Source organism: Eretmochelys imbricata, chromosome 3, assembly GCF_965152235.1.
Source record: "Eretmochelys imbricata isolate rEreImb1 chromosome 3, rEreImb1.hap1, whole genome shotgun sequence".
Lineage (NCBI taxonomy): Eukaryota > Metazoa > Chordata > Testudines > Cheloniidae > Eretmochelys > Eretmochelys imbricata.
The window spans coordinates 48,363,936-48,382,410 of record NC_135574.1 but is presented as its reverse complement, the minus strand read 5'-3'; the positions used below and the strand labels follow the sequence as shown (position 1 = coordinate 48,382,410).

At 46.0% G+C, this 18,475-nt stretch overlaps 1 protein-coding gene across 5 annotated transcripts in view; it reads right to left on the bottom strand.

The window, feature by feature from the left end:
• Nucleotides 1-940: 940 nt before the first annotated feature.
• Nucleotides 941-18,475, bottom strand: part of ZNF451 (zinc finger protein 451) — a 69,136-nt gene continuing 51,601 nt past the window's right edge. For 4 of the 5 annotated variants that reach the window (XM_077812646.1, XM_077812647.1, XM_077812648.1 and 1 more), the window contains 2 exons: nt 12,333-12,404; nt 941-1,944 (listed from right to left, as the gene is read on the bottom strand). In XM_077812646.1, the coding sequence (XP_077668772.1) occupies nt 1,892-1,944; nt 12,333-12,404 (125 nt within the window). In that variant the 3' untranslated portion in view covers nt 941-1,891. The remainder of the gene's footprint in view (nt 1,945-12,332; nt 12,405-18,475) is intronic. The other variant, XM_077812650.1, reaches the window with a different exon arrangement.

The window sequence follows — 18,475 nt, the reverse complement described above, 5'->3', positions numbered from 1 at the left end:
GTTATATGGATACTCAGGAATACACTATGGTTAGAATGGGACTTTCAGCCTAAAATAATTTTACAACCCATTATCTTTTAGTTTGAAAACCTCTTTGGGATGAAAGACCGCCTTTGAATGTATTTTATTACGAAAGCTTGTTTAGTAAGACCATTTGTTCTTCTGGTGACTGAGTCTCATGTTCAGGAGGTTGAAGAGGAGTGTCCTGAACCAGCTTCAAGACTCAAGTGGCATTTCCCTCAGATGGGAGCTGCAGGTGCAGATTTAAATGAGACTACAGTAAAATAAATCTTACCTCTGCTTTCCTAGCAACAGGTCTAATAGAGTAGCAATGTTCTACTTACATTACTGTCACATTCAGAATTTTTTCCCCCCCCAACAGCAGTGAAAACCCTTTCCAAAATGTTTACCAGGATTCAAATGAGTTGCATCTTTCAGCTACTTGTATGATTGTTAAAGAGCTGTGAGATTCCTCTCTAGATACTCTAGATGAGTGGCTTCAGGTCAGCTTTATTTGCAACAGAGATATCAGATAGCAAACACTGAAGTCCATGTCGCTATTTCATAGCACATTTTTGAAGTTTAAGGAATTACAGCAGTGTGTTATTTTTACTTTTTGTAAGGGTTTACATTCAGTAAAATGTTGTGTTCCTTTTTAATACATCGGCTCATTTTTAGAGAACAGGTATTTCTGTATATGATGTACTTTAGAGTTACACCAGTTACAGACAAGCTGTCAAGTGCTTATGCAAAAATAAAATGCGGAGATGGTATTATATTTCACTAAACTTTCCTTCATCTACATCTACAATCAACAGAAGCGAGATAAACTGGGTAAAGCCAGCTGGCATGCACAGGTATTTTTTTGTGGAGGAAAGGGGATCGAAAAGCTTGAGAAGGGAAAGGTAGAGGCATTTCTCTTAAAAAATTAAGGACAGCATACAAAAACAGTAATGTTTTTAATTATTGTCAAATATTGAAACACCACCTCTTTAAAAACCAACAAATGCATATTATAAAGAGGATGGAATACAGGAAGGACTTGCCTGCTTAAATTATTTCACTTGTACCTCAAACAAGAGAGAGATTTTGAAAACAAACAATTTTTGCTTCAGTGTTTTTATTTACAAACTTTGCTTCAGCCTTAAACAAGACAGGGTATTCAGCTGACGAGATTTTTAAATCAACAGGAATAACAAGCTCTCATACTCAAATTAAAATATGCACACTCCTAAAAAATAAAGGTAAAGATAGCAGTAAACAACTGTACATTCTAGGACACCGACCCTGCAATTTACAACTTGTGGGCATACCTCTGTGCTCATGTGGAGTAAAGCTTTGTGCAGGCATAGGGGTGAGCCCATGAATCGTAAATTGCAGGCCTGGAGACTAAGCTTCTCTTTATAAAATTATCAGTAAGGCAAGGTGGTCTGAGATTAACTGAGGTTTACTATTTTTATCTGTTGCAAAGGGTACACTGAAAAAGTAAAATGAGACAATGACATTTTTACAATGGAAGAATTAAATGAACGACCCTTTAAAGACACCACAACATGTATAGGATCAACCTACCTCAAGTTACATGACTAGATCAGAACAAGAATTGAGCTTAAAGTTAGTCATGAATCATTAGAAAAGGAATGTGTAACGCTTTTAACAATTTATTTTCCTTTGTCATATACAGAATGTTGCAACACATACATCCATAAGCTCCATTTGTCAATTTAGTTGCATGACACAATCAGCAACATATTAATTACAAGTTTAACCATTAAAGGAATAAGCACATTTTTAAAGCAGTATTTTCTGACCCTTTGTTAAAGGATGAACAAGCTTCCGCTTCTGTAAGCAGCTTTGATAGCATGCTATTTGCATACAGGAGTATCTTCATTTACATTTCCTCCAGGCTTCTTTTGATAGCTTCTTGTAATTCCACATCTTCCTCTAAGTAAAAAAGATTAGAGTTTCAAATTGTGGTTGGCAACCAACAAATAATGTACATACTCTATGCAACTGAGGAGTAGTTACATCTTTAAAATTGTTGTGTTCAATCATTGTCAATCAAGGATAGAGTACAAAAAGGTGAGCAAGCTAGAAGATACATCATTTTCTTGTTATGCCTCATGCTATCTATTCATAATTCCAAAATATGAAAACAGCCTTTCACTGAATCAAACTAATCCTCATGTCAGGACATCTTTGGTTCAGGTGACAAGTACAAATATAACTATCTAGGTATTTGTTATAAATCATAGAATAACAGAGTTGGAAGGGACCTCTGGAGGCCATCTAGTCCAACCCCCTGCCCAGAGCAGGACCAATCCCAACTAAATCATCCCAGCCAGGGCTTTGTCAAGCCTGACCTCAAAAACTTCCAAGGAAGGGGATTCCACCACCTCCCTAGGTAACGCATTCCAGTGTTTCACCACCCTCCTAGTGAAAAAGCTTTTCCTAATATCCAACCTAAATCTCCCCCACTGCAACTTGAGACCATTACTCCTTGTCCTGTCATCTCCTATCACTGAGAACAGTCTAGATCCATCCTCTTTGGATCCACCTTTCAGGTAGTTAAAAGCAGCTATCAAATCCCCCCTCATTCTTCTCTTCTGCAGACTAAACAATCCCAGTTCCCTCAGACTCTCCTCATAAGTCATGTGTTCCAGACCCCTAATCATTTTTGTTGCCCTTCGCTGGACTCTCTCCAATTTATCCACATCCTTCTTGTAGTGTGGGGCCCAAAATTGGACACAGTACTCCAGATGAGGCCTCACCAATGTCGAATAGAGGGGAACGATCACGTCCCTTGATCTGCTGGCAATGCCCCTACTTATACAGCCCAAAATGCCACTGGCCTTCTTGGCAACAAGGGCACACTGTTGACTCATATCCAGCTTCTCGTCCACTGTCACCCCTAGGTCCTTCTCTGCAGAACTGCTGCCTAGCCATTCGATCCCTGGTCTGTAGCGGTGCATTAGATTCTTCCGTCTTAAGTGCAGGACTCTGCACTTGTCCTTGTTGAACCTCATCAGATTTCTTTTGGCCCAATCCTCCAATTTGTCTAGATCCCTCTGTATCCTATCCCTACCCTCCAGCGTATCTACCATTCCTCCCAGTTTAGTGTCATCCGCAAACTTGCTGAGGGTGCAATCCACACCATCCTCCAGATCATTAATGAAGATAGATACCAGACAAAGTGTATAGAGAGGAAACTAAAAAGGAAATATTGTTTTTAAAATTTAAAGTTCCATAAAATAGACAAGCTTTCATATGGTTCAGCCCAGTTCTTAGTCAACAAGTATTGTAATCACAAGACATATAATCTAAGTTGGCACCATTGTTACAAGCCTCATTAGAGAGGCACACGGATGAGTGGGGATGGAGACTGAACTAACTCTCTTGCTCCTAATGTAGTAGATCCAAATCCATCTCAGAACTTAACCACATTGGCAGGGTAGAATGAGAAAAAAAATGGTTACCCACCTTTTTCACAACTGTTGTTCTTCGAGATGTTGTTGCTCATGTCCATTCCATTCTAGGTGTGCGCGTGCCCACGTGCACGATCGTCGGAGATTTTTGCCTTAACGGTATCCATAGGGCCAGCTGTGGCACCCCCTTGAGCGCTGCGCTCATGCGTCAGTATATCAGGCGCCGCCGGCCCTACGGCCTCTCAGTGCCTTCTTGCTGACAACCCCAACAGAGGGGCAGGAGGGCAGGTAATGGAATGGACATGAGCAGCACATCTCAAAGAACAACAGTTACAAAACAGGTAGGTAACCGTTTTTTCCTTCTGCGAGTGCTTGCTCATGTTGATTCCATTCTAGGTGACTCACAAGCAGTATCAATGCAGGTGGACTCAGAGTTCATGGTCTTGCAGCTTGCAGCACTGCTCTGCCAAAGCCAGCATCGTCTCGAGCTTGCTGGGAAGCGCATAATGAGACATGAGCATGTGGACAGATGACCAAGTAGCAGCCCTGCAGATCTCTTGGATTGGTACCTGTGCCAGGAAAGCCGCTGACAATGCTTGTGCCCTACTCGAGTGTGCAATCACAATCGCTGGCAGAGGCATTTTCGCCAGCTCACAGTAGTAGCGAATGCAGTCCGTGATCCAGGATGAAATCCTCTGAGCAGACATTGCGTGACCTTTCATTCTGTCTGCCACCGCAACAAACAACTGCGTTGACTTAGGGAACGGCTTTGTTCTATCTATGTAGAAGACCAGCACCCTCCTGATGTCCAGGGTGGGTAGCCTGCGCTCCTCATCTGATACATGAGGCTTTGGAAAGAAGACTGGTAAGTATATGTCCTGGCCAGTACAAAACTGGGAAATGACCTTGGACAGAAATGCTGGGTGCAGTCACAGCTGGATCTTATCCTTGTAGAAGACCATATAAGGAGGCTCCGAAGTAAGCACCCTGATTTCGGACACCTTGTGGGCTGATGTTATTGCGACCAGGAACAAGACCTTCCAGGAGAGAAGCAGAAGACAGCAGGAAGCCAGAGGCTCAAAGGGAGAGACCTCATGAGCCTCAACAGCATGACATTCAGGTACCGGGGCGGGGGGACGGAATCCCAGACGTGCATGTAGAAATGCTCCAGACCTTTCAAAAAAACATGCCATCATGTTGTGAGCAAAGATGGACCTGCCTTGGAATGGAGGATGGAAAGCCGAGATAGCAGCCAGGTGGACCTTGATCCATGATAGGGACAAACCTTGGAGTTTTAGGTGCAGCAGATAATCCAGGATCTCCTGCTCGGCCTGAACATGCCATTCCAAGGCCCAAAACATGAATCTTTTCCATCTGGCCAAGTAAGTTGCTCTGGTGGAGGGTTTCCTGCTACCCAGCAAGACCTGCTGGACACAGGCCGAGCAGGCCCGTTTGTCCGTGCTTAGCCATGCAGTAGCCAAGCTGTCAAGTGCAGCGCCGCCAGGTTCGGATGTAAAAGACTGGTGTTGTTCTGTGATAGCAGATCCAGCCAGAGGGGCAGCTGGAGCAGGGTGGCTACCGAAAGGCTCAACGTGCCGAACCAGTGCTGGTTAGGCCACGTGGGGGCTATAAGAATAACTCTTGCCCTATCTTGCTTGATCTTCACCAGGACCCTGTGAATCAACAGCACTGGCGGGAAGGAGTACATCAGTGCCCCCGACGTCTGACAAGGAGCCTCTGTCCATTTCCCAGATCTAAGAGAACACGTTGCATTTTCTGTTCTGTCTGGACGCAAGCAGGTCCACCTGGAGAATCCCCCATCTCTGGAAGATTATGCTGACCACCTCCAAATGGAGCAACCACTCATGATGAGATGAGAAAGTCCTGCTGAGGTGATCTGCCAGCACATTCCTGGTTCCAGGCAGGTGTGCAGCTATCAGATGAATGGCATGCCGCACACAAAAATCCCAAAGGCAGAGAGCTTCTTAACAAAGGGCCAAAGACCTGGCACCGCCCTGTCTGTTGATGTAATACAGTGGCAGTGTTGTCCGTCAGGACCTGCACCACCCTGCCCTTCAGATGGCGCAAGAAAGCCTCGCAGGCCAAGTGAACTGCTTTGAGCAACCTGACGCTGACATGGAGAGCCAGATCGTCCTGCAATCAGTGGCCCTGGGTGCTCAGCTCACCCAGGTGGGTTCCCCAGCCCAGGTCCGAAGCATCGGAGACCAGGGTCAGGGACAGGGTTGCGAAGAGGACTCCCTCCAGCACTGACCAATTCAGGAATGATCTGATGTGGTCCAGACCCTGACTACTCGATCTAGGTCATGGCCTGTTGGGGATGTAGATCGATGCCAGCCACGCTTGCAGGCACCAGAGATGGAGCAGAGCATGGCTGACCACATACGTACATGCGGCCATGTGGCCCAACAGCCACAGGCAGGTGTGAGGCATGGTGAACGGATTGTTCTTTACAAGGGAGATCAGATCCGACACGGCCTGAAAATGCGCTTCCAGAAGGAAGGCTCTGGCTCATGTGGAGTCAAGAACTGCCCCGAGGAACTCTATTCGCTGGATGGCCATTAAGGTGGATTTTTTCTCATTTATTAACAGGCCCAGGTTGCAGCAGGTGCAATGCACCACATTGAGACTCCTCTGCACTTGCTCCTGAGACCTGCCTTTGATGAGCCAGTTATGAAGATATGGGAAGACCTGGACCCCTCGATGTCTCAGGAAGCAGCCACTGGCACCATACATTTTGTGAACACCCTTGGGGACGAAGAGAGGCCAAAGGGTAGCATTGTGAATTGAAAATGGCACCCGCCCATTATGAAACGGAGGAAGCGCCTGTGACCTGAGAATATGGAAATATAGAAATAAGCATCTTGTAAGTTGAGGGCAGCATACCAGTCTCCCGGATCCAAGGAGGGGATGATGGAGGCCAGAGAGACCATGAGAAACTTCAACTTTTTGAGAGACTTGTTGAGGCGATGCAGGTCCAGCATGGGTTTGAGGCTCCCTTTTACCTTTGGGATTAGGAAGTAGAAAGAATAGAACCCTTTTCCTTTCATGTCCCAAGGGACCTCCTCCATCGCCCCCCGGTGCGGGAGGTTCTCAACCCCTTAAACGAGGAGTTGCTCGTGGGAATGGTCCCTGAAAAGGGTTGGGAAAGATTGGGGGGTGGGAGAGAGGGGCGGACAAAAATTGCAGGGTATAGTCCCAAGATACTATGTCCAGCACCCATCAGTCTGAGGTGACCTGCAACCAGGCCAAATGCTAGGGATGTAGACAGCCAAGGAAAGAACAAGGTGATTCCTGGAAATTCATTGGCGTGTTGCTCTCGAGCCCACCTTCAAAATGAGCGCTTCTAACCCCTGGGATGCTTCGCCAGGCCAGGCTGCGCGGGTGAGTGGGAGGAGGAAGGGCGGTGATGACTAAAACATGCGTCTCTATCCCTTCTCCTTGCAGACCCCTGATGAGGCTGCCAAAGCCTTGGCAGCAGGGGCAGCCGGAATTGCTTCCATGCAGATTGTGGCGTATGCATGCCCAGTGGGCAAAGGGTGGCCCAACTGTCCTTTAACTCATGCAGCCTCACATCCATCTGTTCAGAGAAGAGTCCACTCCCATCGAATAGGAGGTCCTGGATGAAGGTCTGCATCTATTGGGAAAGGCCAGTGGTTTGAAGCCAGAAGGTGCGCCTCATAACCACCGCCGCCATGATCACCCTTGCTACTGAGTCCGACGCATCCCATGCCATTTGGAGGGAGCACCTAGCCGCCGCGGTGCCCTCCTCTACTAGGGTGCCGAATTCTTGGGCCAAACCGTGCATGAGGGACTCCTTGAACTTACGGAAGGAGTCCCATAAGTTAAAATTGTATCTGCTCAAGAGGCCTGATGGCTTGCCACCCGGAACTGCAGGCTGCCAGTGGAATACATTTTTCTCGCAGAAAGATCTAGTTTTTTGGCCTCTATTTTTGGGAATTGAGCTGGTCTTGTATTTTTCGTTGGCTGCAGAGACAACCAGCGAGCCCGGAGGTGGGTGGATATAAATGCTTTGGCTGGGAGAAAGTACTTCTTTTCGGCCCTTTTGGAGGGGGTGAAGGGATGGATGATGGGGTTTGCCGGAGGGCGTTGGCAATTTTGAGGACCCTATCATGCACTGGTAGTGCAACACAGGCAGGGGTTGAGAGGATTTTGAACAAGGCGTCCGCCCGCTCGGCCATCTCCTCCACCTCTAGGCCCAAGTTCTTGGCCACCCATCAAAGGAGGGCCTGGTGTTCTTTAAAATCATCAGGCGGGCTGGACCTCGAGGGTCCCATGACTGCCTTGTCCTGGGATGAAGATGACTGTACCACTGGGGGAGGCCCCGGAGCATCATCCCCCATGGGGGAGGGAGGTTTACGGGTGGGTTCAGTCTCCTCTACCCTGACCTCTGAACGCGACTCATGCACTGAGCCTGGTGCTGTTGTTGCCGCCAACTGTTGCTCCAAGTCAGTGGCAGTTGAGCGGTGTGAAGGGGGCACTGTCATGACCAGCATGTCCCATGCACTCCAAAAAGACCACTGTGCTGGTCACTGGCCGGGCTTCCAAGGCAGCTTCGGGTGCCCAGTCGTGCTGGTGGAGTCTGGGCAAGGGGCAGAACTGCCCTTCCGTTCCAGAAGAATCCCCTTCCGGTGACCATGATGGGGCTGCCAACACCTGTGTCTGCCTGCTGACCGTTGATGCCCGGAGTAAGAGGACCGGCGCCAGTATTGAGGGGACCGGTGCCAGGGGGACCAGAGTCATGACAGGGAGCGCTCCCACGGGGCAGGCGACCGAGAGCTGCGCTGAGAGGACAACTGGCGGGAGGGCGAACGGTACTGGTAGTATGGCACTGGTGCCTCCCCCTAGGAAATCCGCATCGAGTTGGCGGGGACCATGATCACAGTGCCGGTGAGCAAGGGTGAGCCCAGAGAATCTGGGCTGTGACTCCGGAGATCTGCGGCGCGGAGGAGGAGAGCGCTGCCTTGTCTTGGGTGATAAGTGGTGCTCCACTGCCTCCTGAGGGGTATTAGTGGTTGGCTTGCCCTTGTAGGGAGCCTTTGCTGTTTCCTGTGGCACGTCCAGTGCCAGCGGTGCAGGTGCAGGCCACTGCTCTCTTGGCGCCAGGGAAGCCAGGGAAGGCGTCGATGCCGTCAGGAATCTGGATCCCTTACCACTCCCGGGAGTCGTTGGTGGATCCTTTAAGGGGTTAAGGACCCCATCTGGGGAGGTACGTACACGTGGCTCCAGAGTGGCCGGGCGGCCCAAACTGGGTCCTTTGCTCCATGTCCCATTGCCCTTCTTGCCCAGTACTGGGGAGCTGTGCTTCTTTGTTTTCTTTTTGGGCACTGGCAATGGGGAGCGGTAATGGGCGGAGCCGGATGCCGGGGGGGTGTGCGGAGCACCAAGGCCGATGTATTAGGTGAGTCTTGGCAGGACAGCTCAGAAGCTGGACGAAGGGCAGCCTCCATGAGGAGAGCCCGCAAACGAATATCCCATACTTTCTGAGTCCTGGGTCAAAAAATTTTACAAATACAACACTTGTCCTTCACATGCGATTCCCCCAAGCACTTGAGGCAGCTGCTGTGGGTGTCACTTACAGGCATAGGCCTGTTACAGTCTGGACAGGACTTAAACCCTGATGACCGGGGCATGCCCCAACCGAGGCAAAGTCCCCACTGGGACTCTAACTTCTAACTACAATTAACAACTACTTAACATAACTACTATAGATAAGCTATTTACAAGGCCCTAAGGCTCGAAATCAGAAGAGACAAAACCACTAGCCCTAATCACCACAGGTGGTAAGAAGGAACTGAGAGGGCATAGGGCCGGCGGCGCTTGATATACCGACGCATGAGTGCGGCACTCAAGGGGGCGCTACAGCTGGCCCTACGGATACCGCTAAGGCAAAAATCTCCGATGACCACGTATGTGAGCATGCGCACACCTAGAATGGAATCGACATGATCAAGCACTCAAAGAACAACTTACATTCCTGTGGCCTGTGATTTGGATAAGGAGAAGACATTAGTTTTCAATGCTGCCACTGCAGCACAAAATTCACTAACAGAAAAACTGTGCTTGAGGTAACCCAAGGCAGTTTTAGTACTTGTTAAGATCATAGGTTAATGAAATAAACGACAATTTAATTTCTCCTCTGTTTAAGGAGGCCAGTCAGATTCACAAGCACATAAAAAATGGGACAAAGGTTGAATAATTTTTCACAGTGATGGAAATCTTGATTATTGCCACAAAAGAAGAGGTATTTGAATTACTATAATACAAGTTTAAAATGTTTTCATTTTTATTCAGTCAGGTTCAGGTTCTAACTAAATCTAATATCCTAGACCCAGCACAGTAGAGAGTCAGGCCAGGCCATGGAGCTGAAACCGATTTAGTGTCATAGATGGATGATCTCCTGCTGTCAATGGATAGAGGACAGACATCCACTCTCATCCTCCTGGACCTCCCTGCAGCATTCTACACTGTCACCCATATGATACTGCTGTCTCATCTGAGAAAGGTACCCAGGGTCCCGGTCGATGTGCTAAAATGGGTTCTGATGGAAAACTGTACCTCTACTACCAGGCCACTCATTTGTGGAATCCCACAAGGATCACTTCTTTCCCTGGTCCTAGTCAACATCTACAAGCAGCCAGTAGGTGAACTGGTCAGACTTACTGGTAAACCCTGATCATTCTCAGTCATTTTTCTAGTCCTTCTTTATAGTGTGCCCTACAAATAAAGAATTGTTGACTATAGGAAAACAAAATCACTCCTCAGGGGATTTTACAATCTGTTTAAACAAAAAGAGCCTATTTCTTGTTCTATCACATCCCTAAGATCCACAACCATTTTCCTATCAATTTTATCTTGCTCTTAAGTATTGTCTACATGGCAAGCCAGAGTATGACTCTACAGCGCACCAGCTTGCCGTGAAGTACACTAAGCTGCGCTGGGACTTCCAGTGCACTGTAGCAGTGCCTACATGGTGAGTTACTGCACAGCAAGCTGGTGCACTCACCCTGGCTTGCTGTGCACTAACCAGCCGTTTACACAAGCCCCTAGTTTCTCAAAGGGAACCAGTACAAAGCCAATGAGCAACAAAGTGCAGAATGAACACACATATTCTGGAACTAAATTAAGAGGAAAACGAGCTTTACAACCAACTGCCTCCTAGAACTCCATATGCATTTAAATAAGTGATGCTAATATAAGTATTTTTAAAAACAAAGTCTAGAATGCTGACCAAGTTAGACTTTAGTAACAACACTTGGTAATATCTGGTAAATCTAATTAAACTATACGTACATTAGATTCAATTACATCTTGACTTTGTTCAAGTCTCAATTACAAAGCGGTCTTATGTTACTGTGTTGTTTTAACTTTCAATCCTCTTACCTCCAACATACATGTATCAAACCTTTATACAACATAGTACTTTGACAGTACATCAGTAATCAACAAAAATGAATAAGTAAAGTACAGCATGCGATGAACAGCAACAATAAGCATGATAGGGAAAGTATCAGAATTATTTACCAATAGGTAAGGTAAGATATATTAATTCAACCTGTTCATGTGTAACTGTGTGAGAGTTTACAGCTCCCCTTCAGGAGACTAGAGTGCCAAGCTGAGATATAGCAACTAACCCTGAACTGACTTATTAAGCCTGTGTAAATCAGTGGAAATAGATTCTTAGCCTGACACATATTTTTCTGGCTGGCATGAAGTTTTTTCTTTATACCTCAACACTATACTCACTACTCATGAGTGTTCAATAAAGCAAAAACAGATACAGTAACTCTTCGCTTAACGTTGTAGTTATGTTCCTGAAAAATATGACTTTAAGTGAAACGATGTTAAGCGAATCCAATTTCCCCATAAGAATTAATGTAAATTAGGGTGGTTAGGTTTCAGGGAATTTTTTTTCACCAGACAAAAGACTATATTATATTGACAGTATAAGTTTTAAACAAACAAATTTAATACTATACACAGCAATGATCATTTGTGAAGCTTGGTTGAGGTGGTGAAGTAAGAAGGTGGGCTATTTCCCAGGGAATGCCTTACTGCTAAATGATGAACTAGCACTCAACTGAGCCCTCAAGGGTTAACAAGTTGTTAATGTAGTCCCACACTCTACAGGGCAGCACAAATGGAGGGAGGGGAGACAGCATGGCAGACAGAGACACACACCGTGTGTGTGTGTGTGTGTGTGTGTGTGTGTGTGAGAAATGCGCATTGCCCCTTTAAGTATGCTGACTCCACTCTAAGTAGATCAGCAAGTTGAGACAGCAGCTGCTGCCAGCAAGCTCCCTCCATTGACCCTGTTGTATCCTCCCCCCGCTCTATAGAGATGGGGTAAGCGGGGGACACCCTGACATTAGCCCCCCTTTTTCCCCCGCACAGCAAGCAGGAAGCTCCTGGGAGCAGCTCCAAGGCAGAGGACAGGAGCAGCACATGGCGCTGGGGGAAGGGACAGCTGAACTGCCGGGAACTGACAGCCTGCTGGGCAGCTGCCGTACAGGGAACTTAGGGGAGCGGGAAGCTAATAGGGGGGCTGCCAGTCCACCCCGGTCCCAAGCCCCAGTCAGCTAGCTGCAGCAGGCTGTTGTTTCTGCAAGCAGTGGACAGAGCACGCAGCTCCCAAACAACGTTATAAGGGAACACTGCGCAACTTTAAATGAGCATGTTCTCTAATTGACCAGCAACGAAACAACGTTAACCGGGACAACTTTAAGTGAGGAATTACTGTACTTAAACATTTTGGACAGTATTCTTTATAGGACATGTCACATAAAATTAAGTTACAGTTTAGTTTCTTGTACATTCTCTGTCAAAAGGTACTCACAAACACAGAAGAAAAATTAAAATTAAGACTACCTTCCTGTTTCTTTGTTTCTTGAAAACTCATTTGCACTGCTTTAATATCATCATCCTCTTCACTGTCTGAAACTTAAATACACAAATCAAACACACATTATATAGTGCTTCTGAGAAAAATCTTTCTAGCAAGCTAAAGAAAAGCAAACACAGGAACTCTACATAGTGTTCTGTGCTACATTCTCCATGTTTTCCTATGTTCATTCATTTAAATACTTGATATTATACTCACTGCAAACTGTACTATAAAAAATTGATCACAATGGGTTGAACAGACTAGATATGCATATACAAGCACATGCTGGTTAAGAAGGATATTTGCTGCCTCTGTTTCCCAGTGATTTTGAACTGCAGCCTATTATAATTCAATCTGCTAAAATGGAGCAAAGTGTTATCCTGCATTTAAACTATGAAAAGTGGTTGAGTTTAGCTAAGCCCAGTTAGGACAGGTTCTACGCAAATAACCTTCAAATTGCAAATGCACTGTAGGTGGTTTTCTTCAAAATTTGGGTCATTCAAGAGTGCATGTGCATCTTTTAAAATGTGACCCTGAGTGTCTAACACATATCATCATATACCTGGTTTGAATAACAACGTGACAGACACTTTCCTAATTAGGAACAGCGGCTTCAACAGACCCGGATCAGGAGCCCAAAGTGATGGCTGAAATACCTTGCTGCATTTATGCATCAGGTACTTGGGGATGGAATGGTCTCTTGCTCAAGACACTTGGCAGACTTAATGGACAGCCCTGGAAAGGATCCAGAATATCTCTAGGTGGTGTCAAGAACGACTACCCAAAGTACAGCCCATTCCTGAGAAACTCATTAAATTCTTTATAAATGAGAGCTAGAGACATAGGAGGCATTGCAAACTCTATAGTGGCTTCTCATTTACCAAACAACTCTTCTCTCTCAGACTGCATTGCATCCTTACCCTGCAAAATGATGAAAGAGTGGAATCAATTTCCCTCTTCAGTTCTTAGGATGAGCGTTACATTAGAATGGAGATGCTGAAGGCCTTGGTTCACAACTGAGATACATAAGTAACTACTAGATCAACATCTTCTATTTCAAGTCAAAATTGCTTTATGATAGCTTTTGTGTGTGCGCGCGCGGGCGGGCAGATTTTGCTTGGGAAACTTAAATCTGAAACTTAAATCTGAAATTTCACGGTGTTGTAATTGTCGGGGTCACAAGGTTATTGTAGGGGGGTCGTGTGGAGCACCGCTACCCTTACTTCTGCACTGCTGCTGTTGGTGGCACTGCCTTCAGAGTTGGGCAGCTGGAGAGCGGTGGCAGCTGCTGGTTGGGAGCCCAGCTCTGAAGGCAGAGCCACCGCCAGCAGCAGCGCAGAAGTACGGATGGCAGGTATGGTATGGTCACCCTTACTTCTGCGCTGCTGCCTGCAGAGCTGGGCCCTCAGTCAGCACCCTCCACTCTCCAGCCGCCTAACTCTGAAGACAGCAGAGCACAAATAAGGGTGGCATGGTATTGCCACCCTTACTTATACTTGGTTGGATGCTGCCTTCAAAGCTGGGTGCCTGGCCAACACCTGCCGCTCTCCAACATCCCAGCTCCGAAGTCAGCGCAGAAATAAGGGAGGCAATACTGTGACTCCCCTTCAACTTCCTTGTGTGTCACGACCCCCAGTTTGGGAAACTCTGGTCTCCCCCAGGAAATTTGTATAGGATAGGGTAAAAGCACGCAAAAAAACAGATTGTGTGACGTGTTTTTCATGGCCGTGAATTTGGTAGAGCCCTATGTATGGGTGAAGCCAAAGATTTCAGACTGGTGACCTAAATGTAGGACAAAGGAGCAAGGAGCAGTACCAGTGATACTACAAAATGGTTCCAGTGGGTAGGGATTCGGTAGTCCCCTTTAGACTGAAAGAGTAGGCTTGACAGGGCTGGCAGTGGAGTCATAGCTACCATTCCACCCCATAAGGAAGAGCCTTTAATTCTTGTGTTGGAGTGGCAATCCACTGACATTATCAGATCATGGCTAACCTTTGCAAAATCCTGGCTTTCCATGGTCTTCCCGTGGGCAAATGGGAAATTTGCTTCTTTCAGAGGAATGCTGCAGAATCAGTGACTAAATGGGCTTTATTGATGATCAGTTGCAATAGAGGAGGAGAAGGTGGTACTTGGACTATTCCCATTCATATGTGCTGTCCACTGGCCTGGTAACAGTGTCTGATGTCAAGCGCCTAATGCTGTCCTGTTAAGTCCATCTTAAATGACAAGTTATCAAGACTAGGTGAATGCACCAATTGTGCATTCATATTTGCAGGCACAGGATTATATTCTGGAATATGAATTGGGTCATGCTAAGGAGAGACAGAGTTCATCTGTCGTTTTGTTTGAACATGACACATTTAGAACTTGTCTACATGAGAAAGCTTGACTAGTTATACCCATTTAGTTATACTGCCCTACGAGGACACTCATTTTGGTATAAAAGTGGCTTTTAGCTTAGTTTAACTAAACCCCTGCCCAAGCAACAAACTAAACCAAATAAAGCCACTCATATCAGAATAAGTGTGTCCACACTGGGGGCTATACTGGTGTAACTATGTTGGTTTAAATTCACACCGTAGATTATACTGAAATTTTTTTCCCATTTAGGAAAGGCCTTCCTTATGAAGGCCTCACGGGCACAAGATAGGGTCAGTAACATTTGGAAAAAACTTGTATTCTCTTGGAGCAAATCAGTAGTTCAAAATCTGTCTGATGGCGATTCCCACATATTCTGCAAATAGTCTTCCAAAGAATCATGTTCCTCCTGGTATGAATTGTTGAACTATGCGGGGAAAGGAGATACCTAGACCCAAATGCATCAAGTATCTTGGCATGATTACTAATCCAGACTACTTCAAGGAAACAAAAGGCTGCCGTCCCCCAAAAATGGCAAACCCTGGCATGTCAGCTTCCAGCAAGCTCAGCGATGAAAGCGTGCCTCAACTTCTCAGTGCATTCAGCACCTGTACAGTCCCATCAGCCATAAGACACACATTCCATAGACCACATACCAGTGAAAAGGTATTCTGAACTTGGTTTGACACATTGACTATGACAGGTCAATGGTGTCTGAAAAGCTCTAAGAAACTGGCACAGGTTGAGGACAGTCAAGATGTGCAAGGTGATCTCCAGTTTAGTGGGGGCGAAACCCAACCTAATCTCCAAATCAGAGTCAAATGTGACATGGGACATGTTAAACTCTGCCATTCCCAGAGATTCCATCTCTGACACTGATGATCTGAAGTTCAGTTACCACTTGCAAGACATCTAACCAGCACTGTGGTGCTTAACTTCATGGAAGCAGACTGTTCTGGTGCAGGATTCCACCTCCCAGCAGGGCAGTCATTTGATCATTTCAAATCTATAGGCCTATACAGTCAACTTCTGAGGAGGCCAGGACACACCTAAGGTGCTTTGCCTGGGAACTGGTGGCTCTCAGTGATATCCTGGCACTGACTTCAAATTGCATCTTCCCTAGTGCAAATAAACTGCAAAGGGCCTTTTCCAAGCATAACCAATGCAGGGGTTAAAGCAGTTGAGTCAGGTATTTGGTAAAGAACAAGCATGGAAAAGTGCAGATTCTGAAAGGTCATCACAGAGGAAATCCTGAGACAGGACAGACAAACAGACAGGGTTTCTCCCATGAGCAGAAGGAATGGAGAGTTCTCTTTGTTAGAAATACATAAATAAATAGCAGTAGGTAAGGAACAACAACAAAGTACAAAAAAAAATAAAATTTCCATGAGGGGCAAAAAAAATTGCAGAATGGAGCTCATCACTTGTCAGAGTAAAGGAAATGACAGTTGGTTCCATGGATTCCAAGATTTTAAGGCCAGAAGGGACCATTCTGACTTCCTGCATAATAGAGGCCATATTTCACCCACTACCTCCTACACTGAGCCCAGTAATTTGCAACTGACCTAGGCCATAGCTATTAGAAGGGTACACTCTTGATATAAAGGCTTCTAACAATAAAAAAATCCATCTCATGCCTTGATAAATACACTGTGGTGCCATTACTATCTTCTCCCATCATTTGATGGCAAATGATAGCTTTTTGATGAGGAGGTTTAACTTGAGAAATTCAGGAACGTCCTGTGTTTGTCTTATTTTAAATATGCATATTCCAAAGGGACCATTCTGATCATCTAGTCTGACCTCCTGTATAACGCAGGCCAGAGAACTTCCCGAAAATGATTCCCAGAGCTTACCTTTTAGAAAAGCCAGAGCTCCAAGAATAGAAGCACTGAGCAGCTGTAACCCTTTAGCAGCCTGGATAATGTTACCGCAGGAATGACATTCCAGCCCTCGCTTACAGGCCTTCCATCAATAATGTAGATGAAGCAGCCCAACATAATTCCTCCTGGAAGAGTTACTGAGACTTACTCAATTCAGGAAGTGTTATAAGACAAAGAAAGGAAGACTTTTTGGGGGGTTTCTTTGGTGGGGAAGATTTTTTTTTGTTATTTTACACTTTTGTATCTAAACTGGTGTCTCCTAATTTATGTACCTAGCACCCACATGCTAGAAACATTTAAACAGGTTGTGTTCTCTGGAGCAGGGAATATATCTTGCCCTGTGAGTGCAATGGACATTACTGCACAACATAAGTTATTTTAACATAAAAGTCATATGATGAACATGAATCCAGAAGTATGGCTCGATTACACATCACTACAGGCCAGTCAGCCTCACCTCAGTCCCTGGAAAAATCATGGAGCAGGTCCTCAAAGAATCAATCCTGAAGCACTTGCATGAGAGGAAAGTGATCAGGAACAGCCAGCATGGATTCACCAAGGGAAGGTCATGCCTGACTAATCTAATCGCCTTTTATGATGAGATTACTGGTTCTGTGGATGAAGGGAAAGCAGTGGATGTATTGTTTCTTGACTTTAGCAAAGCTTTTGACACGGTCTCCCACAGTATTCTTGTCAGCAAGTTAAGGAAGTATGGGCTGGATGAATGCACTATAAGGTGGGTAGAAAGCTGGCTAGATTGTCGGGCTCAACAGGTAGTGATCAATGGCTCCATGTCTAGTTGGCAGCCGGTGTCAAGTGGAGTGCCCCAAGGGTCGGTCCTGGGGCCGGTTTTGTTCAATATCTTCATAAATGATCTGGAGGATGGTGTAGATTGCACTCTCAGCAAATTTGCGGATGATACTAAACTGGGAGGAGTGGTAGATACGCTGGAGGGGAGGGATAGGATACAGAAGGACCTAGACAAATTGGAGGATTGGGCCAAAAGAAATCTGATGAGGTTCAATAAGGATAAGTGCAGGGTCCTGCACTTAGGACGGAAGAATCCAATGCACCGCTACAGACTAGGGACCGAATGGCTAGGCAGCAGTTCTGTGGAAAAGGACCTAGGGGTGACAGTGGACGAGAAGCTGGATATGAGTCAGCAGTGTGCCCTTGTTGCCAAGAAGGCCAATGGCATTTTGGGATGTATAAGTAGGGGCATAGCGAGCAGATCGAGGGACGTGATCGTTCCCCTCTATTCGACATTGGTGAGGCCTCATCTGGAGTACTGTGTCCAGTTTTGGGCCCCACACTACAAGAAGGATGTGGATAAATTGGAGAGAGTCCAGCGAAGGGCAACAAAAATGATTAGGGGTCTAGAACACATGACTTATGAGGAGAGGCTGAGGGAGCTGGGATTGTTTAGTCTGCAAAAGAGAAGAATGAGGGGGGATTTGATAGCTGCTTTCAACGACCTGAAAGGGGGTTCCAAAGAGGATGGCTCTAGACTGTTCTCAATGGTAGCAGATGACAGAACGAGGAGTAATGGTCTCAAGTTGCAGGGGGGGAGGTTTAGATTGGATATTAGGAAAAAAATTTTCACTATGAGGGTGGTGAAACACTGGAATGCGTTACCTACGGAGGTGGTAGAATCTCCTTCCTTAGAGGTTTTTAAGGTCAGGCTTGACAAAGCCCTGGCTGGGATGATTTAACTGGGAATTGGTCCTGCTTCGAGCAGGGGGTTTGACTAGATGACCTTCTGGGGTCCCTTCCAACCCTGATATTCTATGATTCACTCACCTTTAGAGACAGGTATTTAAACAGGTAAATCAGGGATAGTTCAGACTTCTAAAAAATGAGAGCACCCTCTCTCAATGTCATTAAAC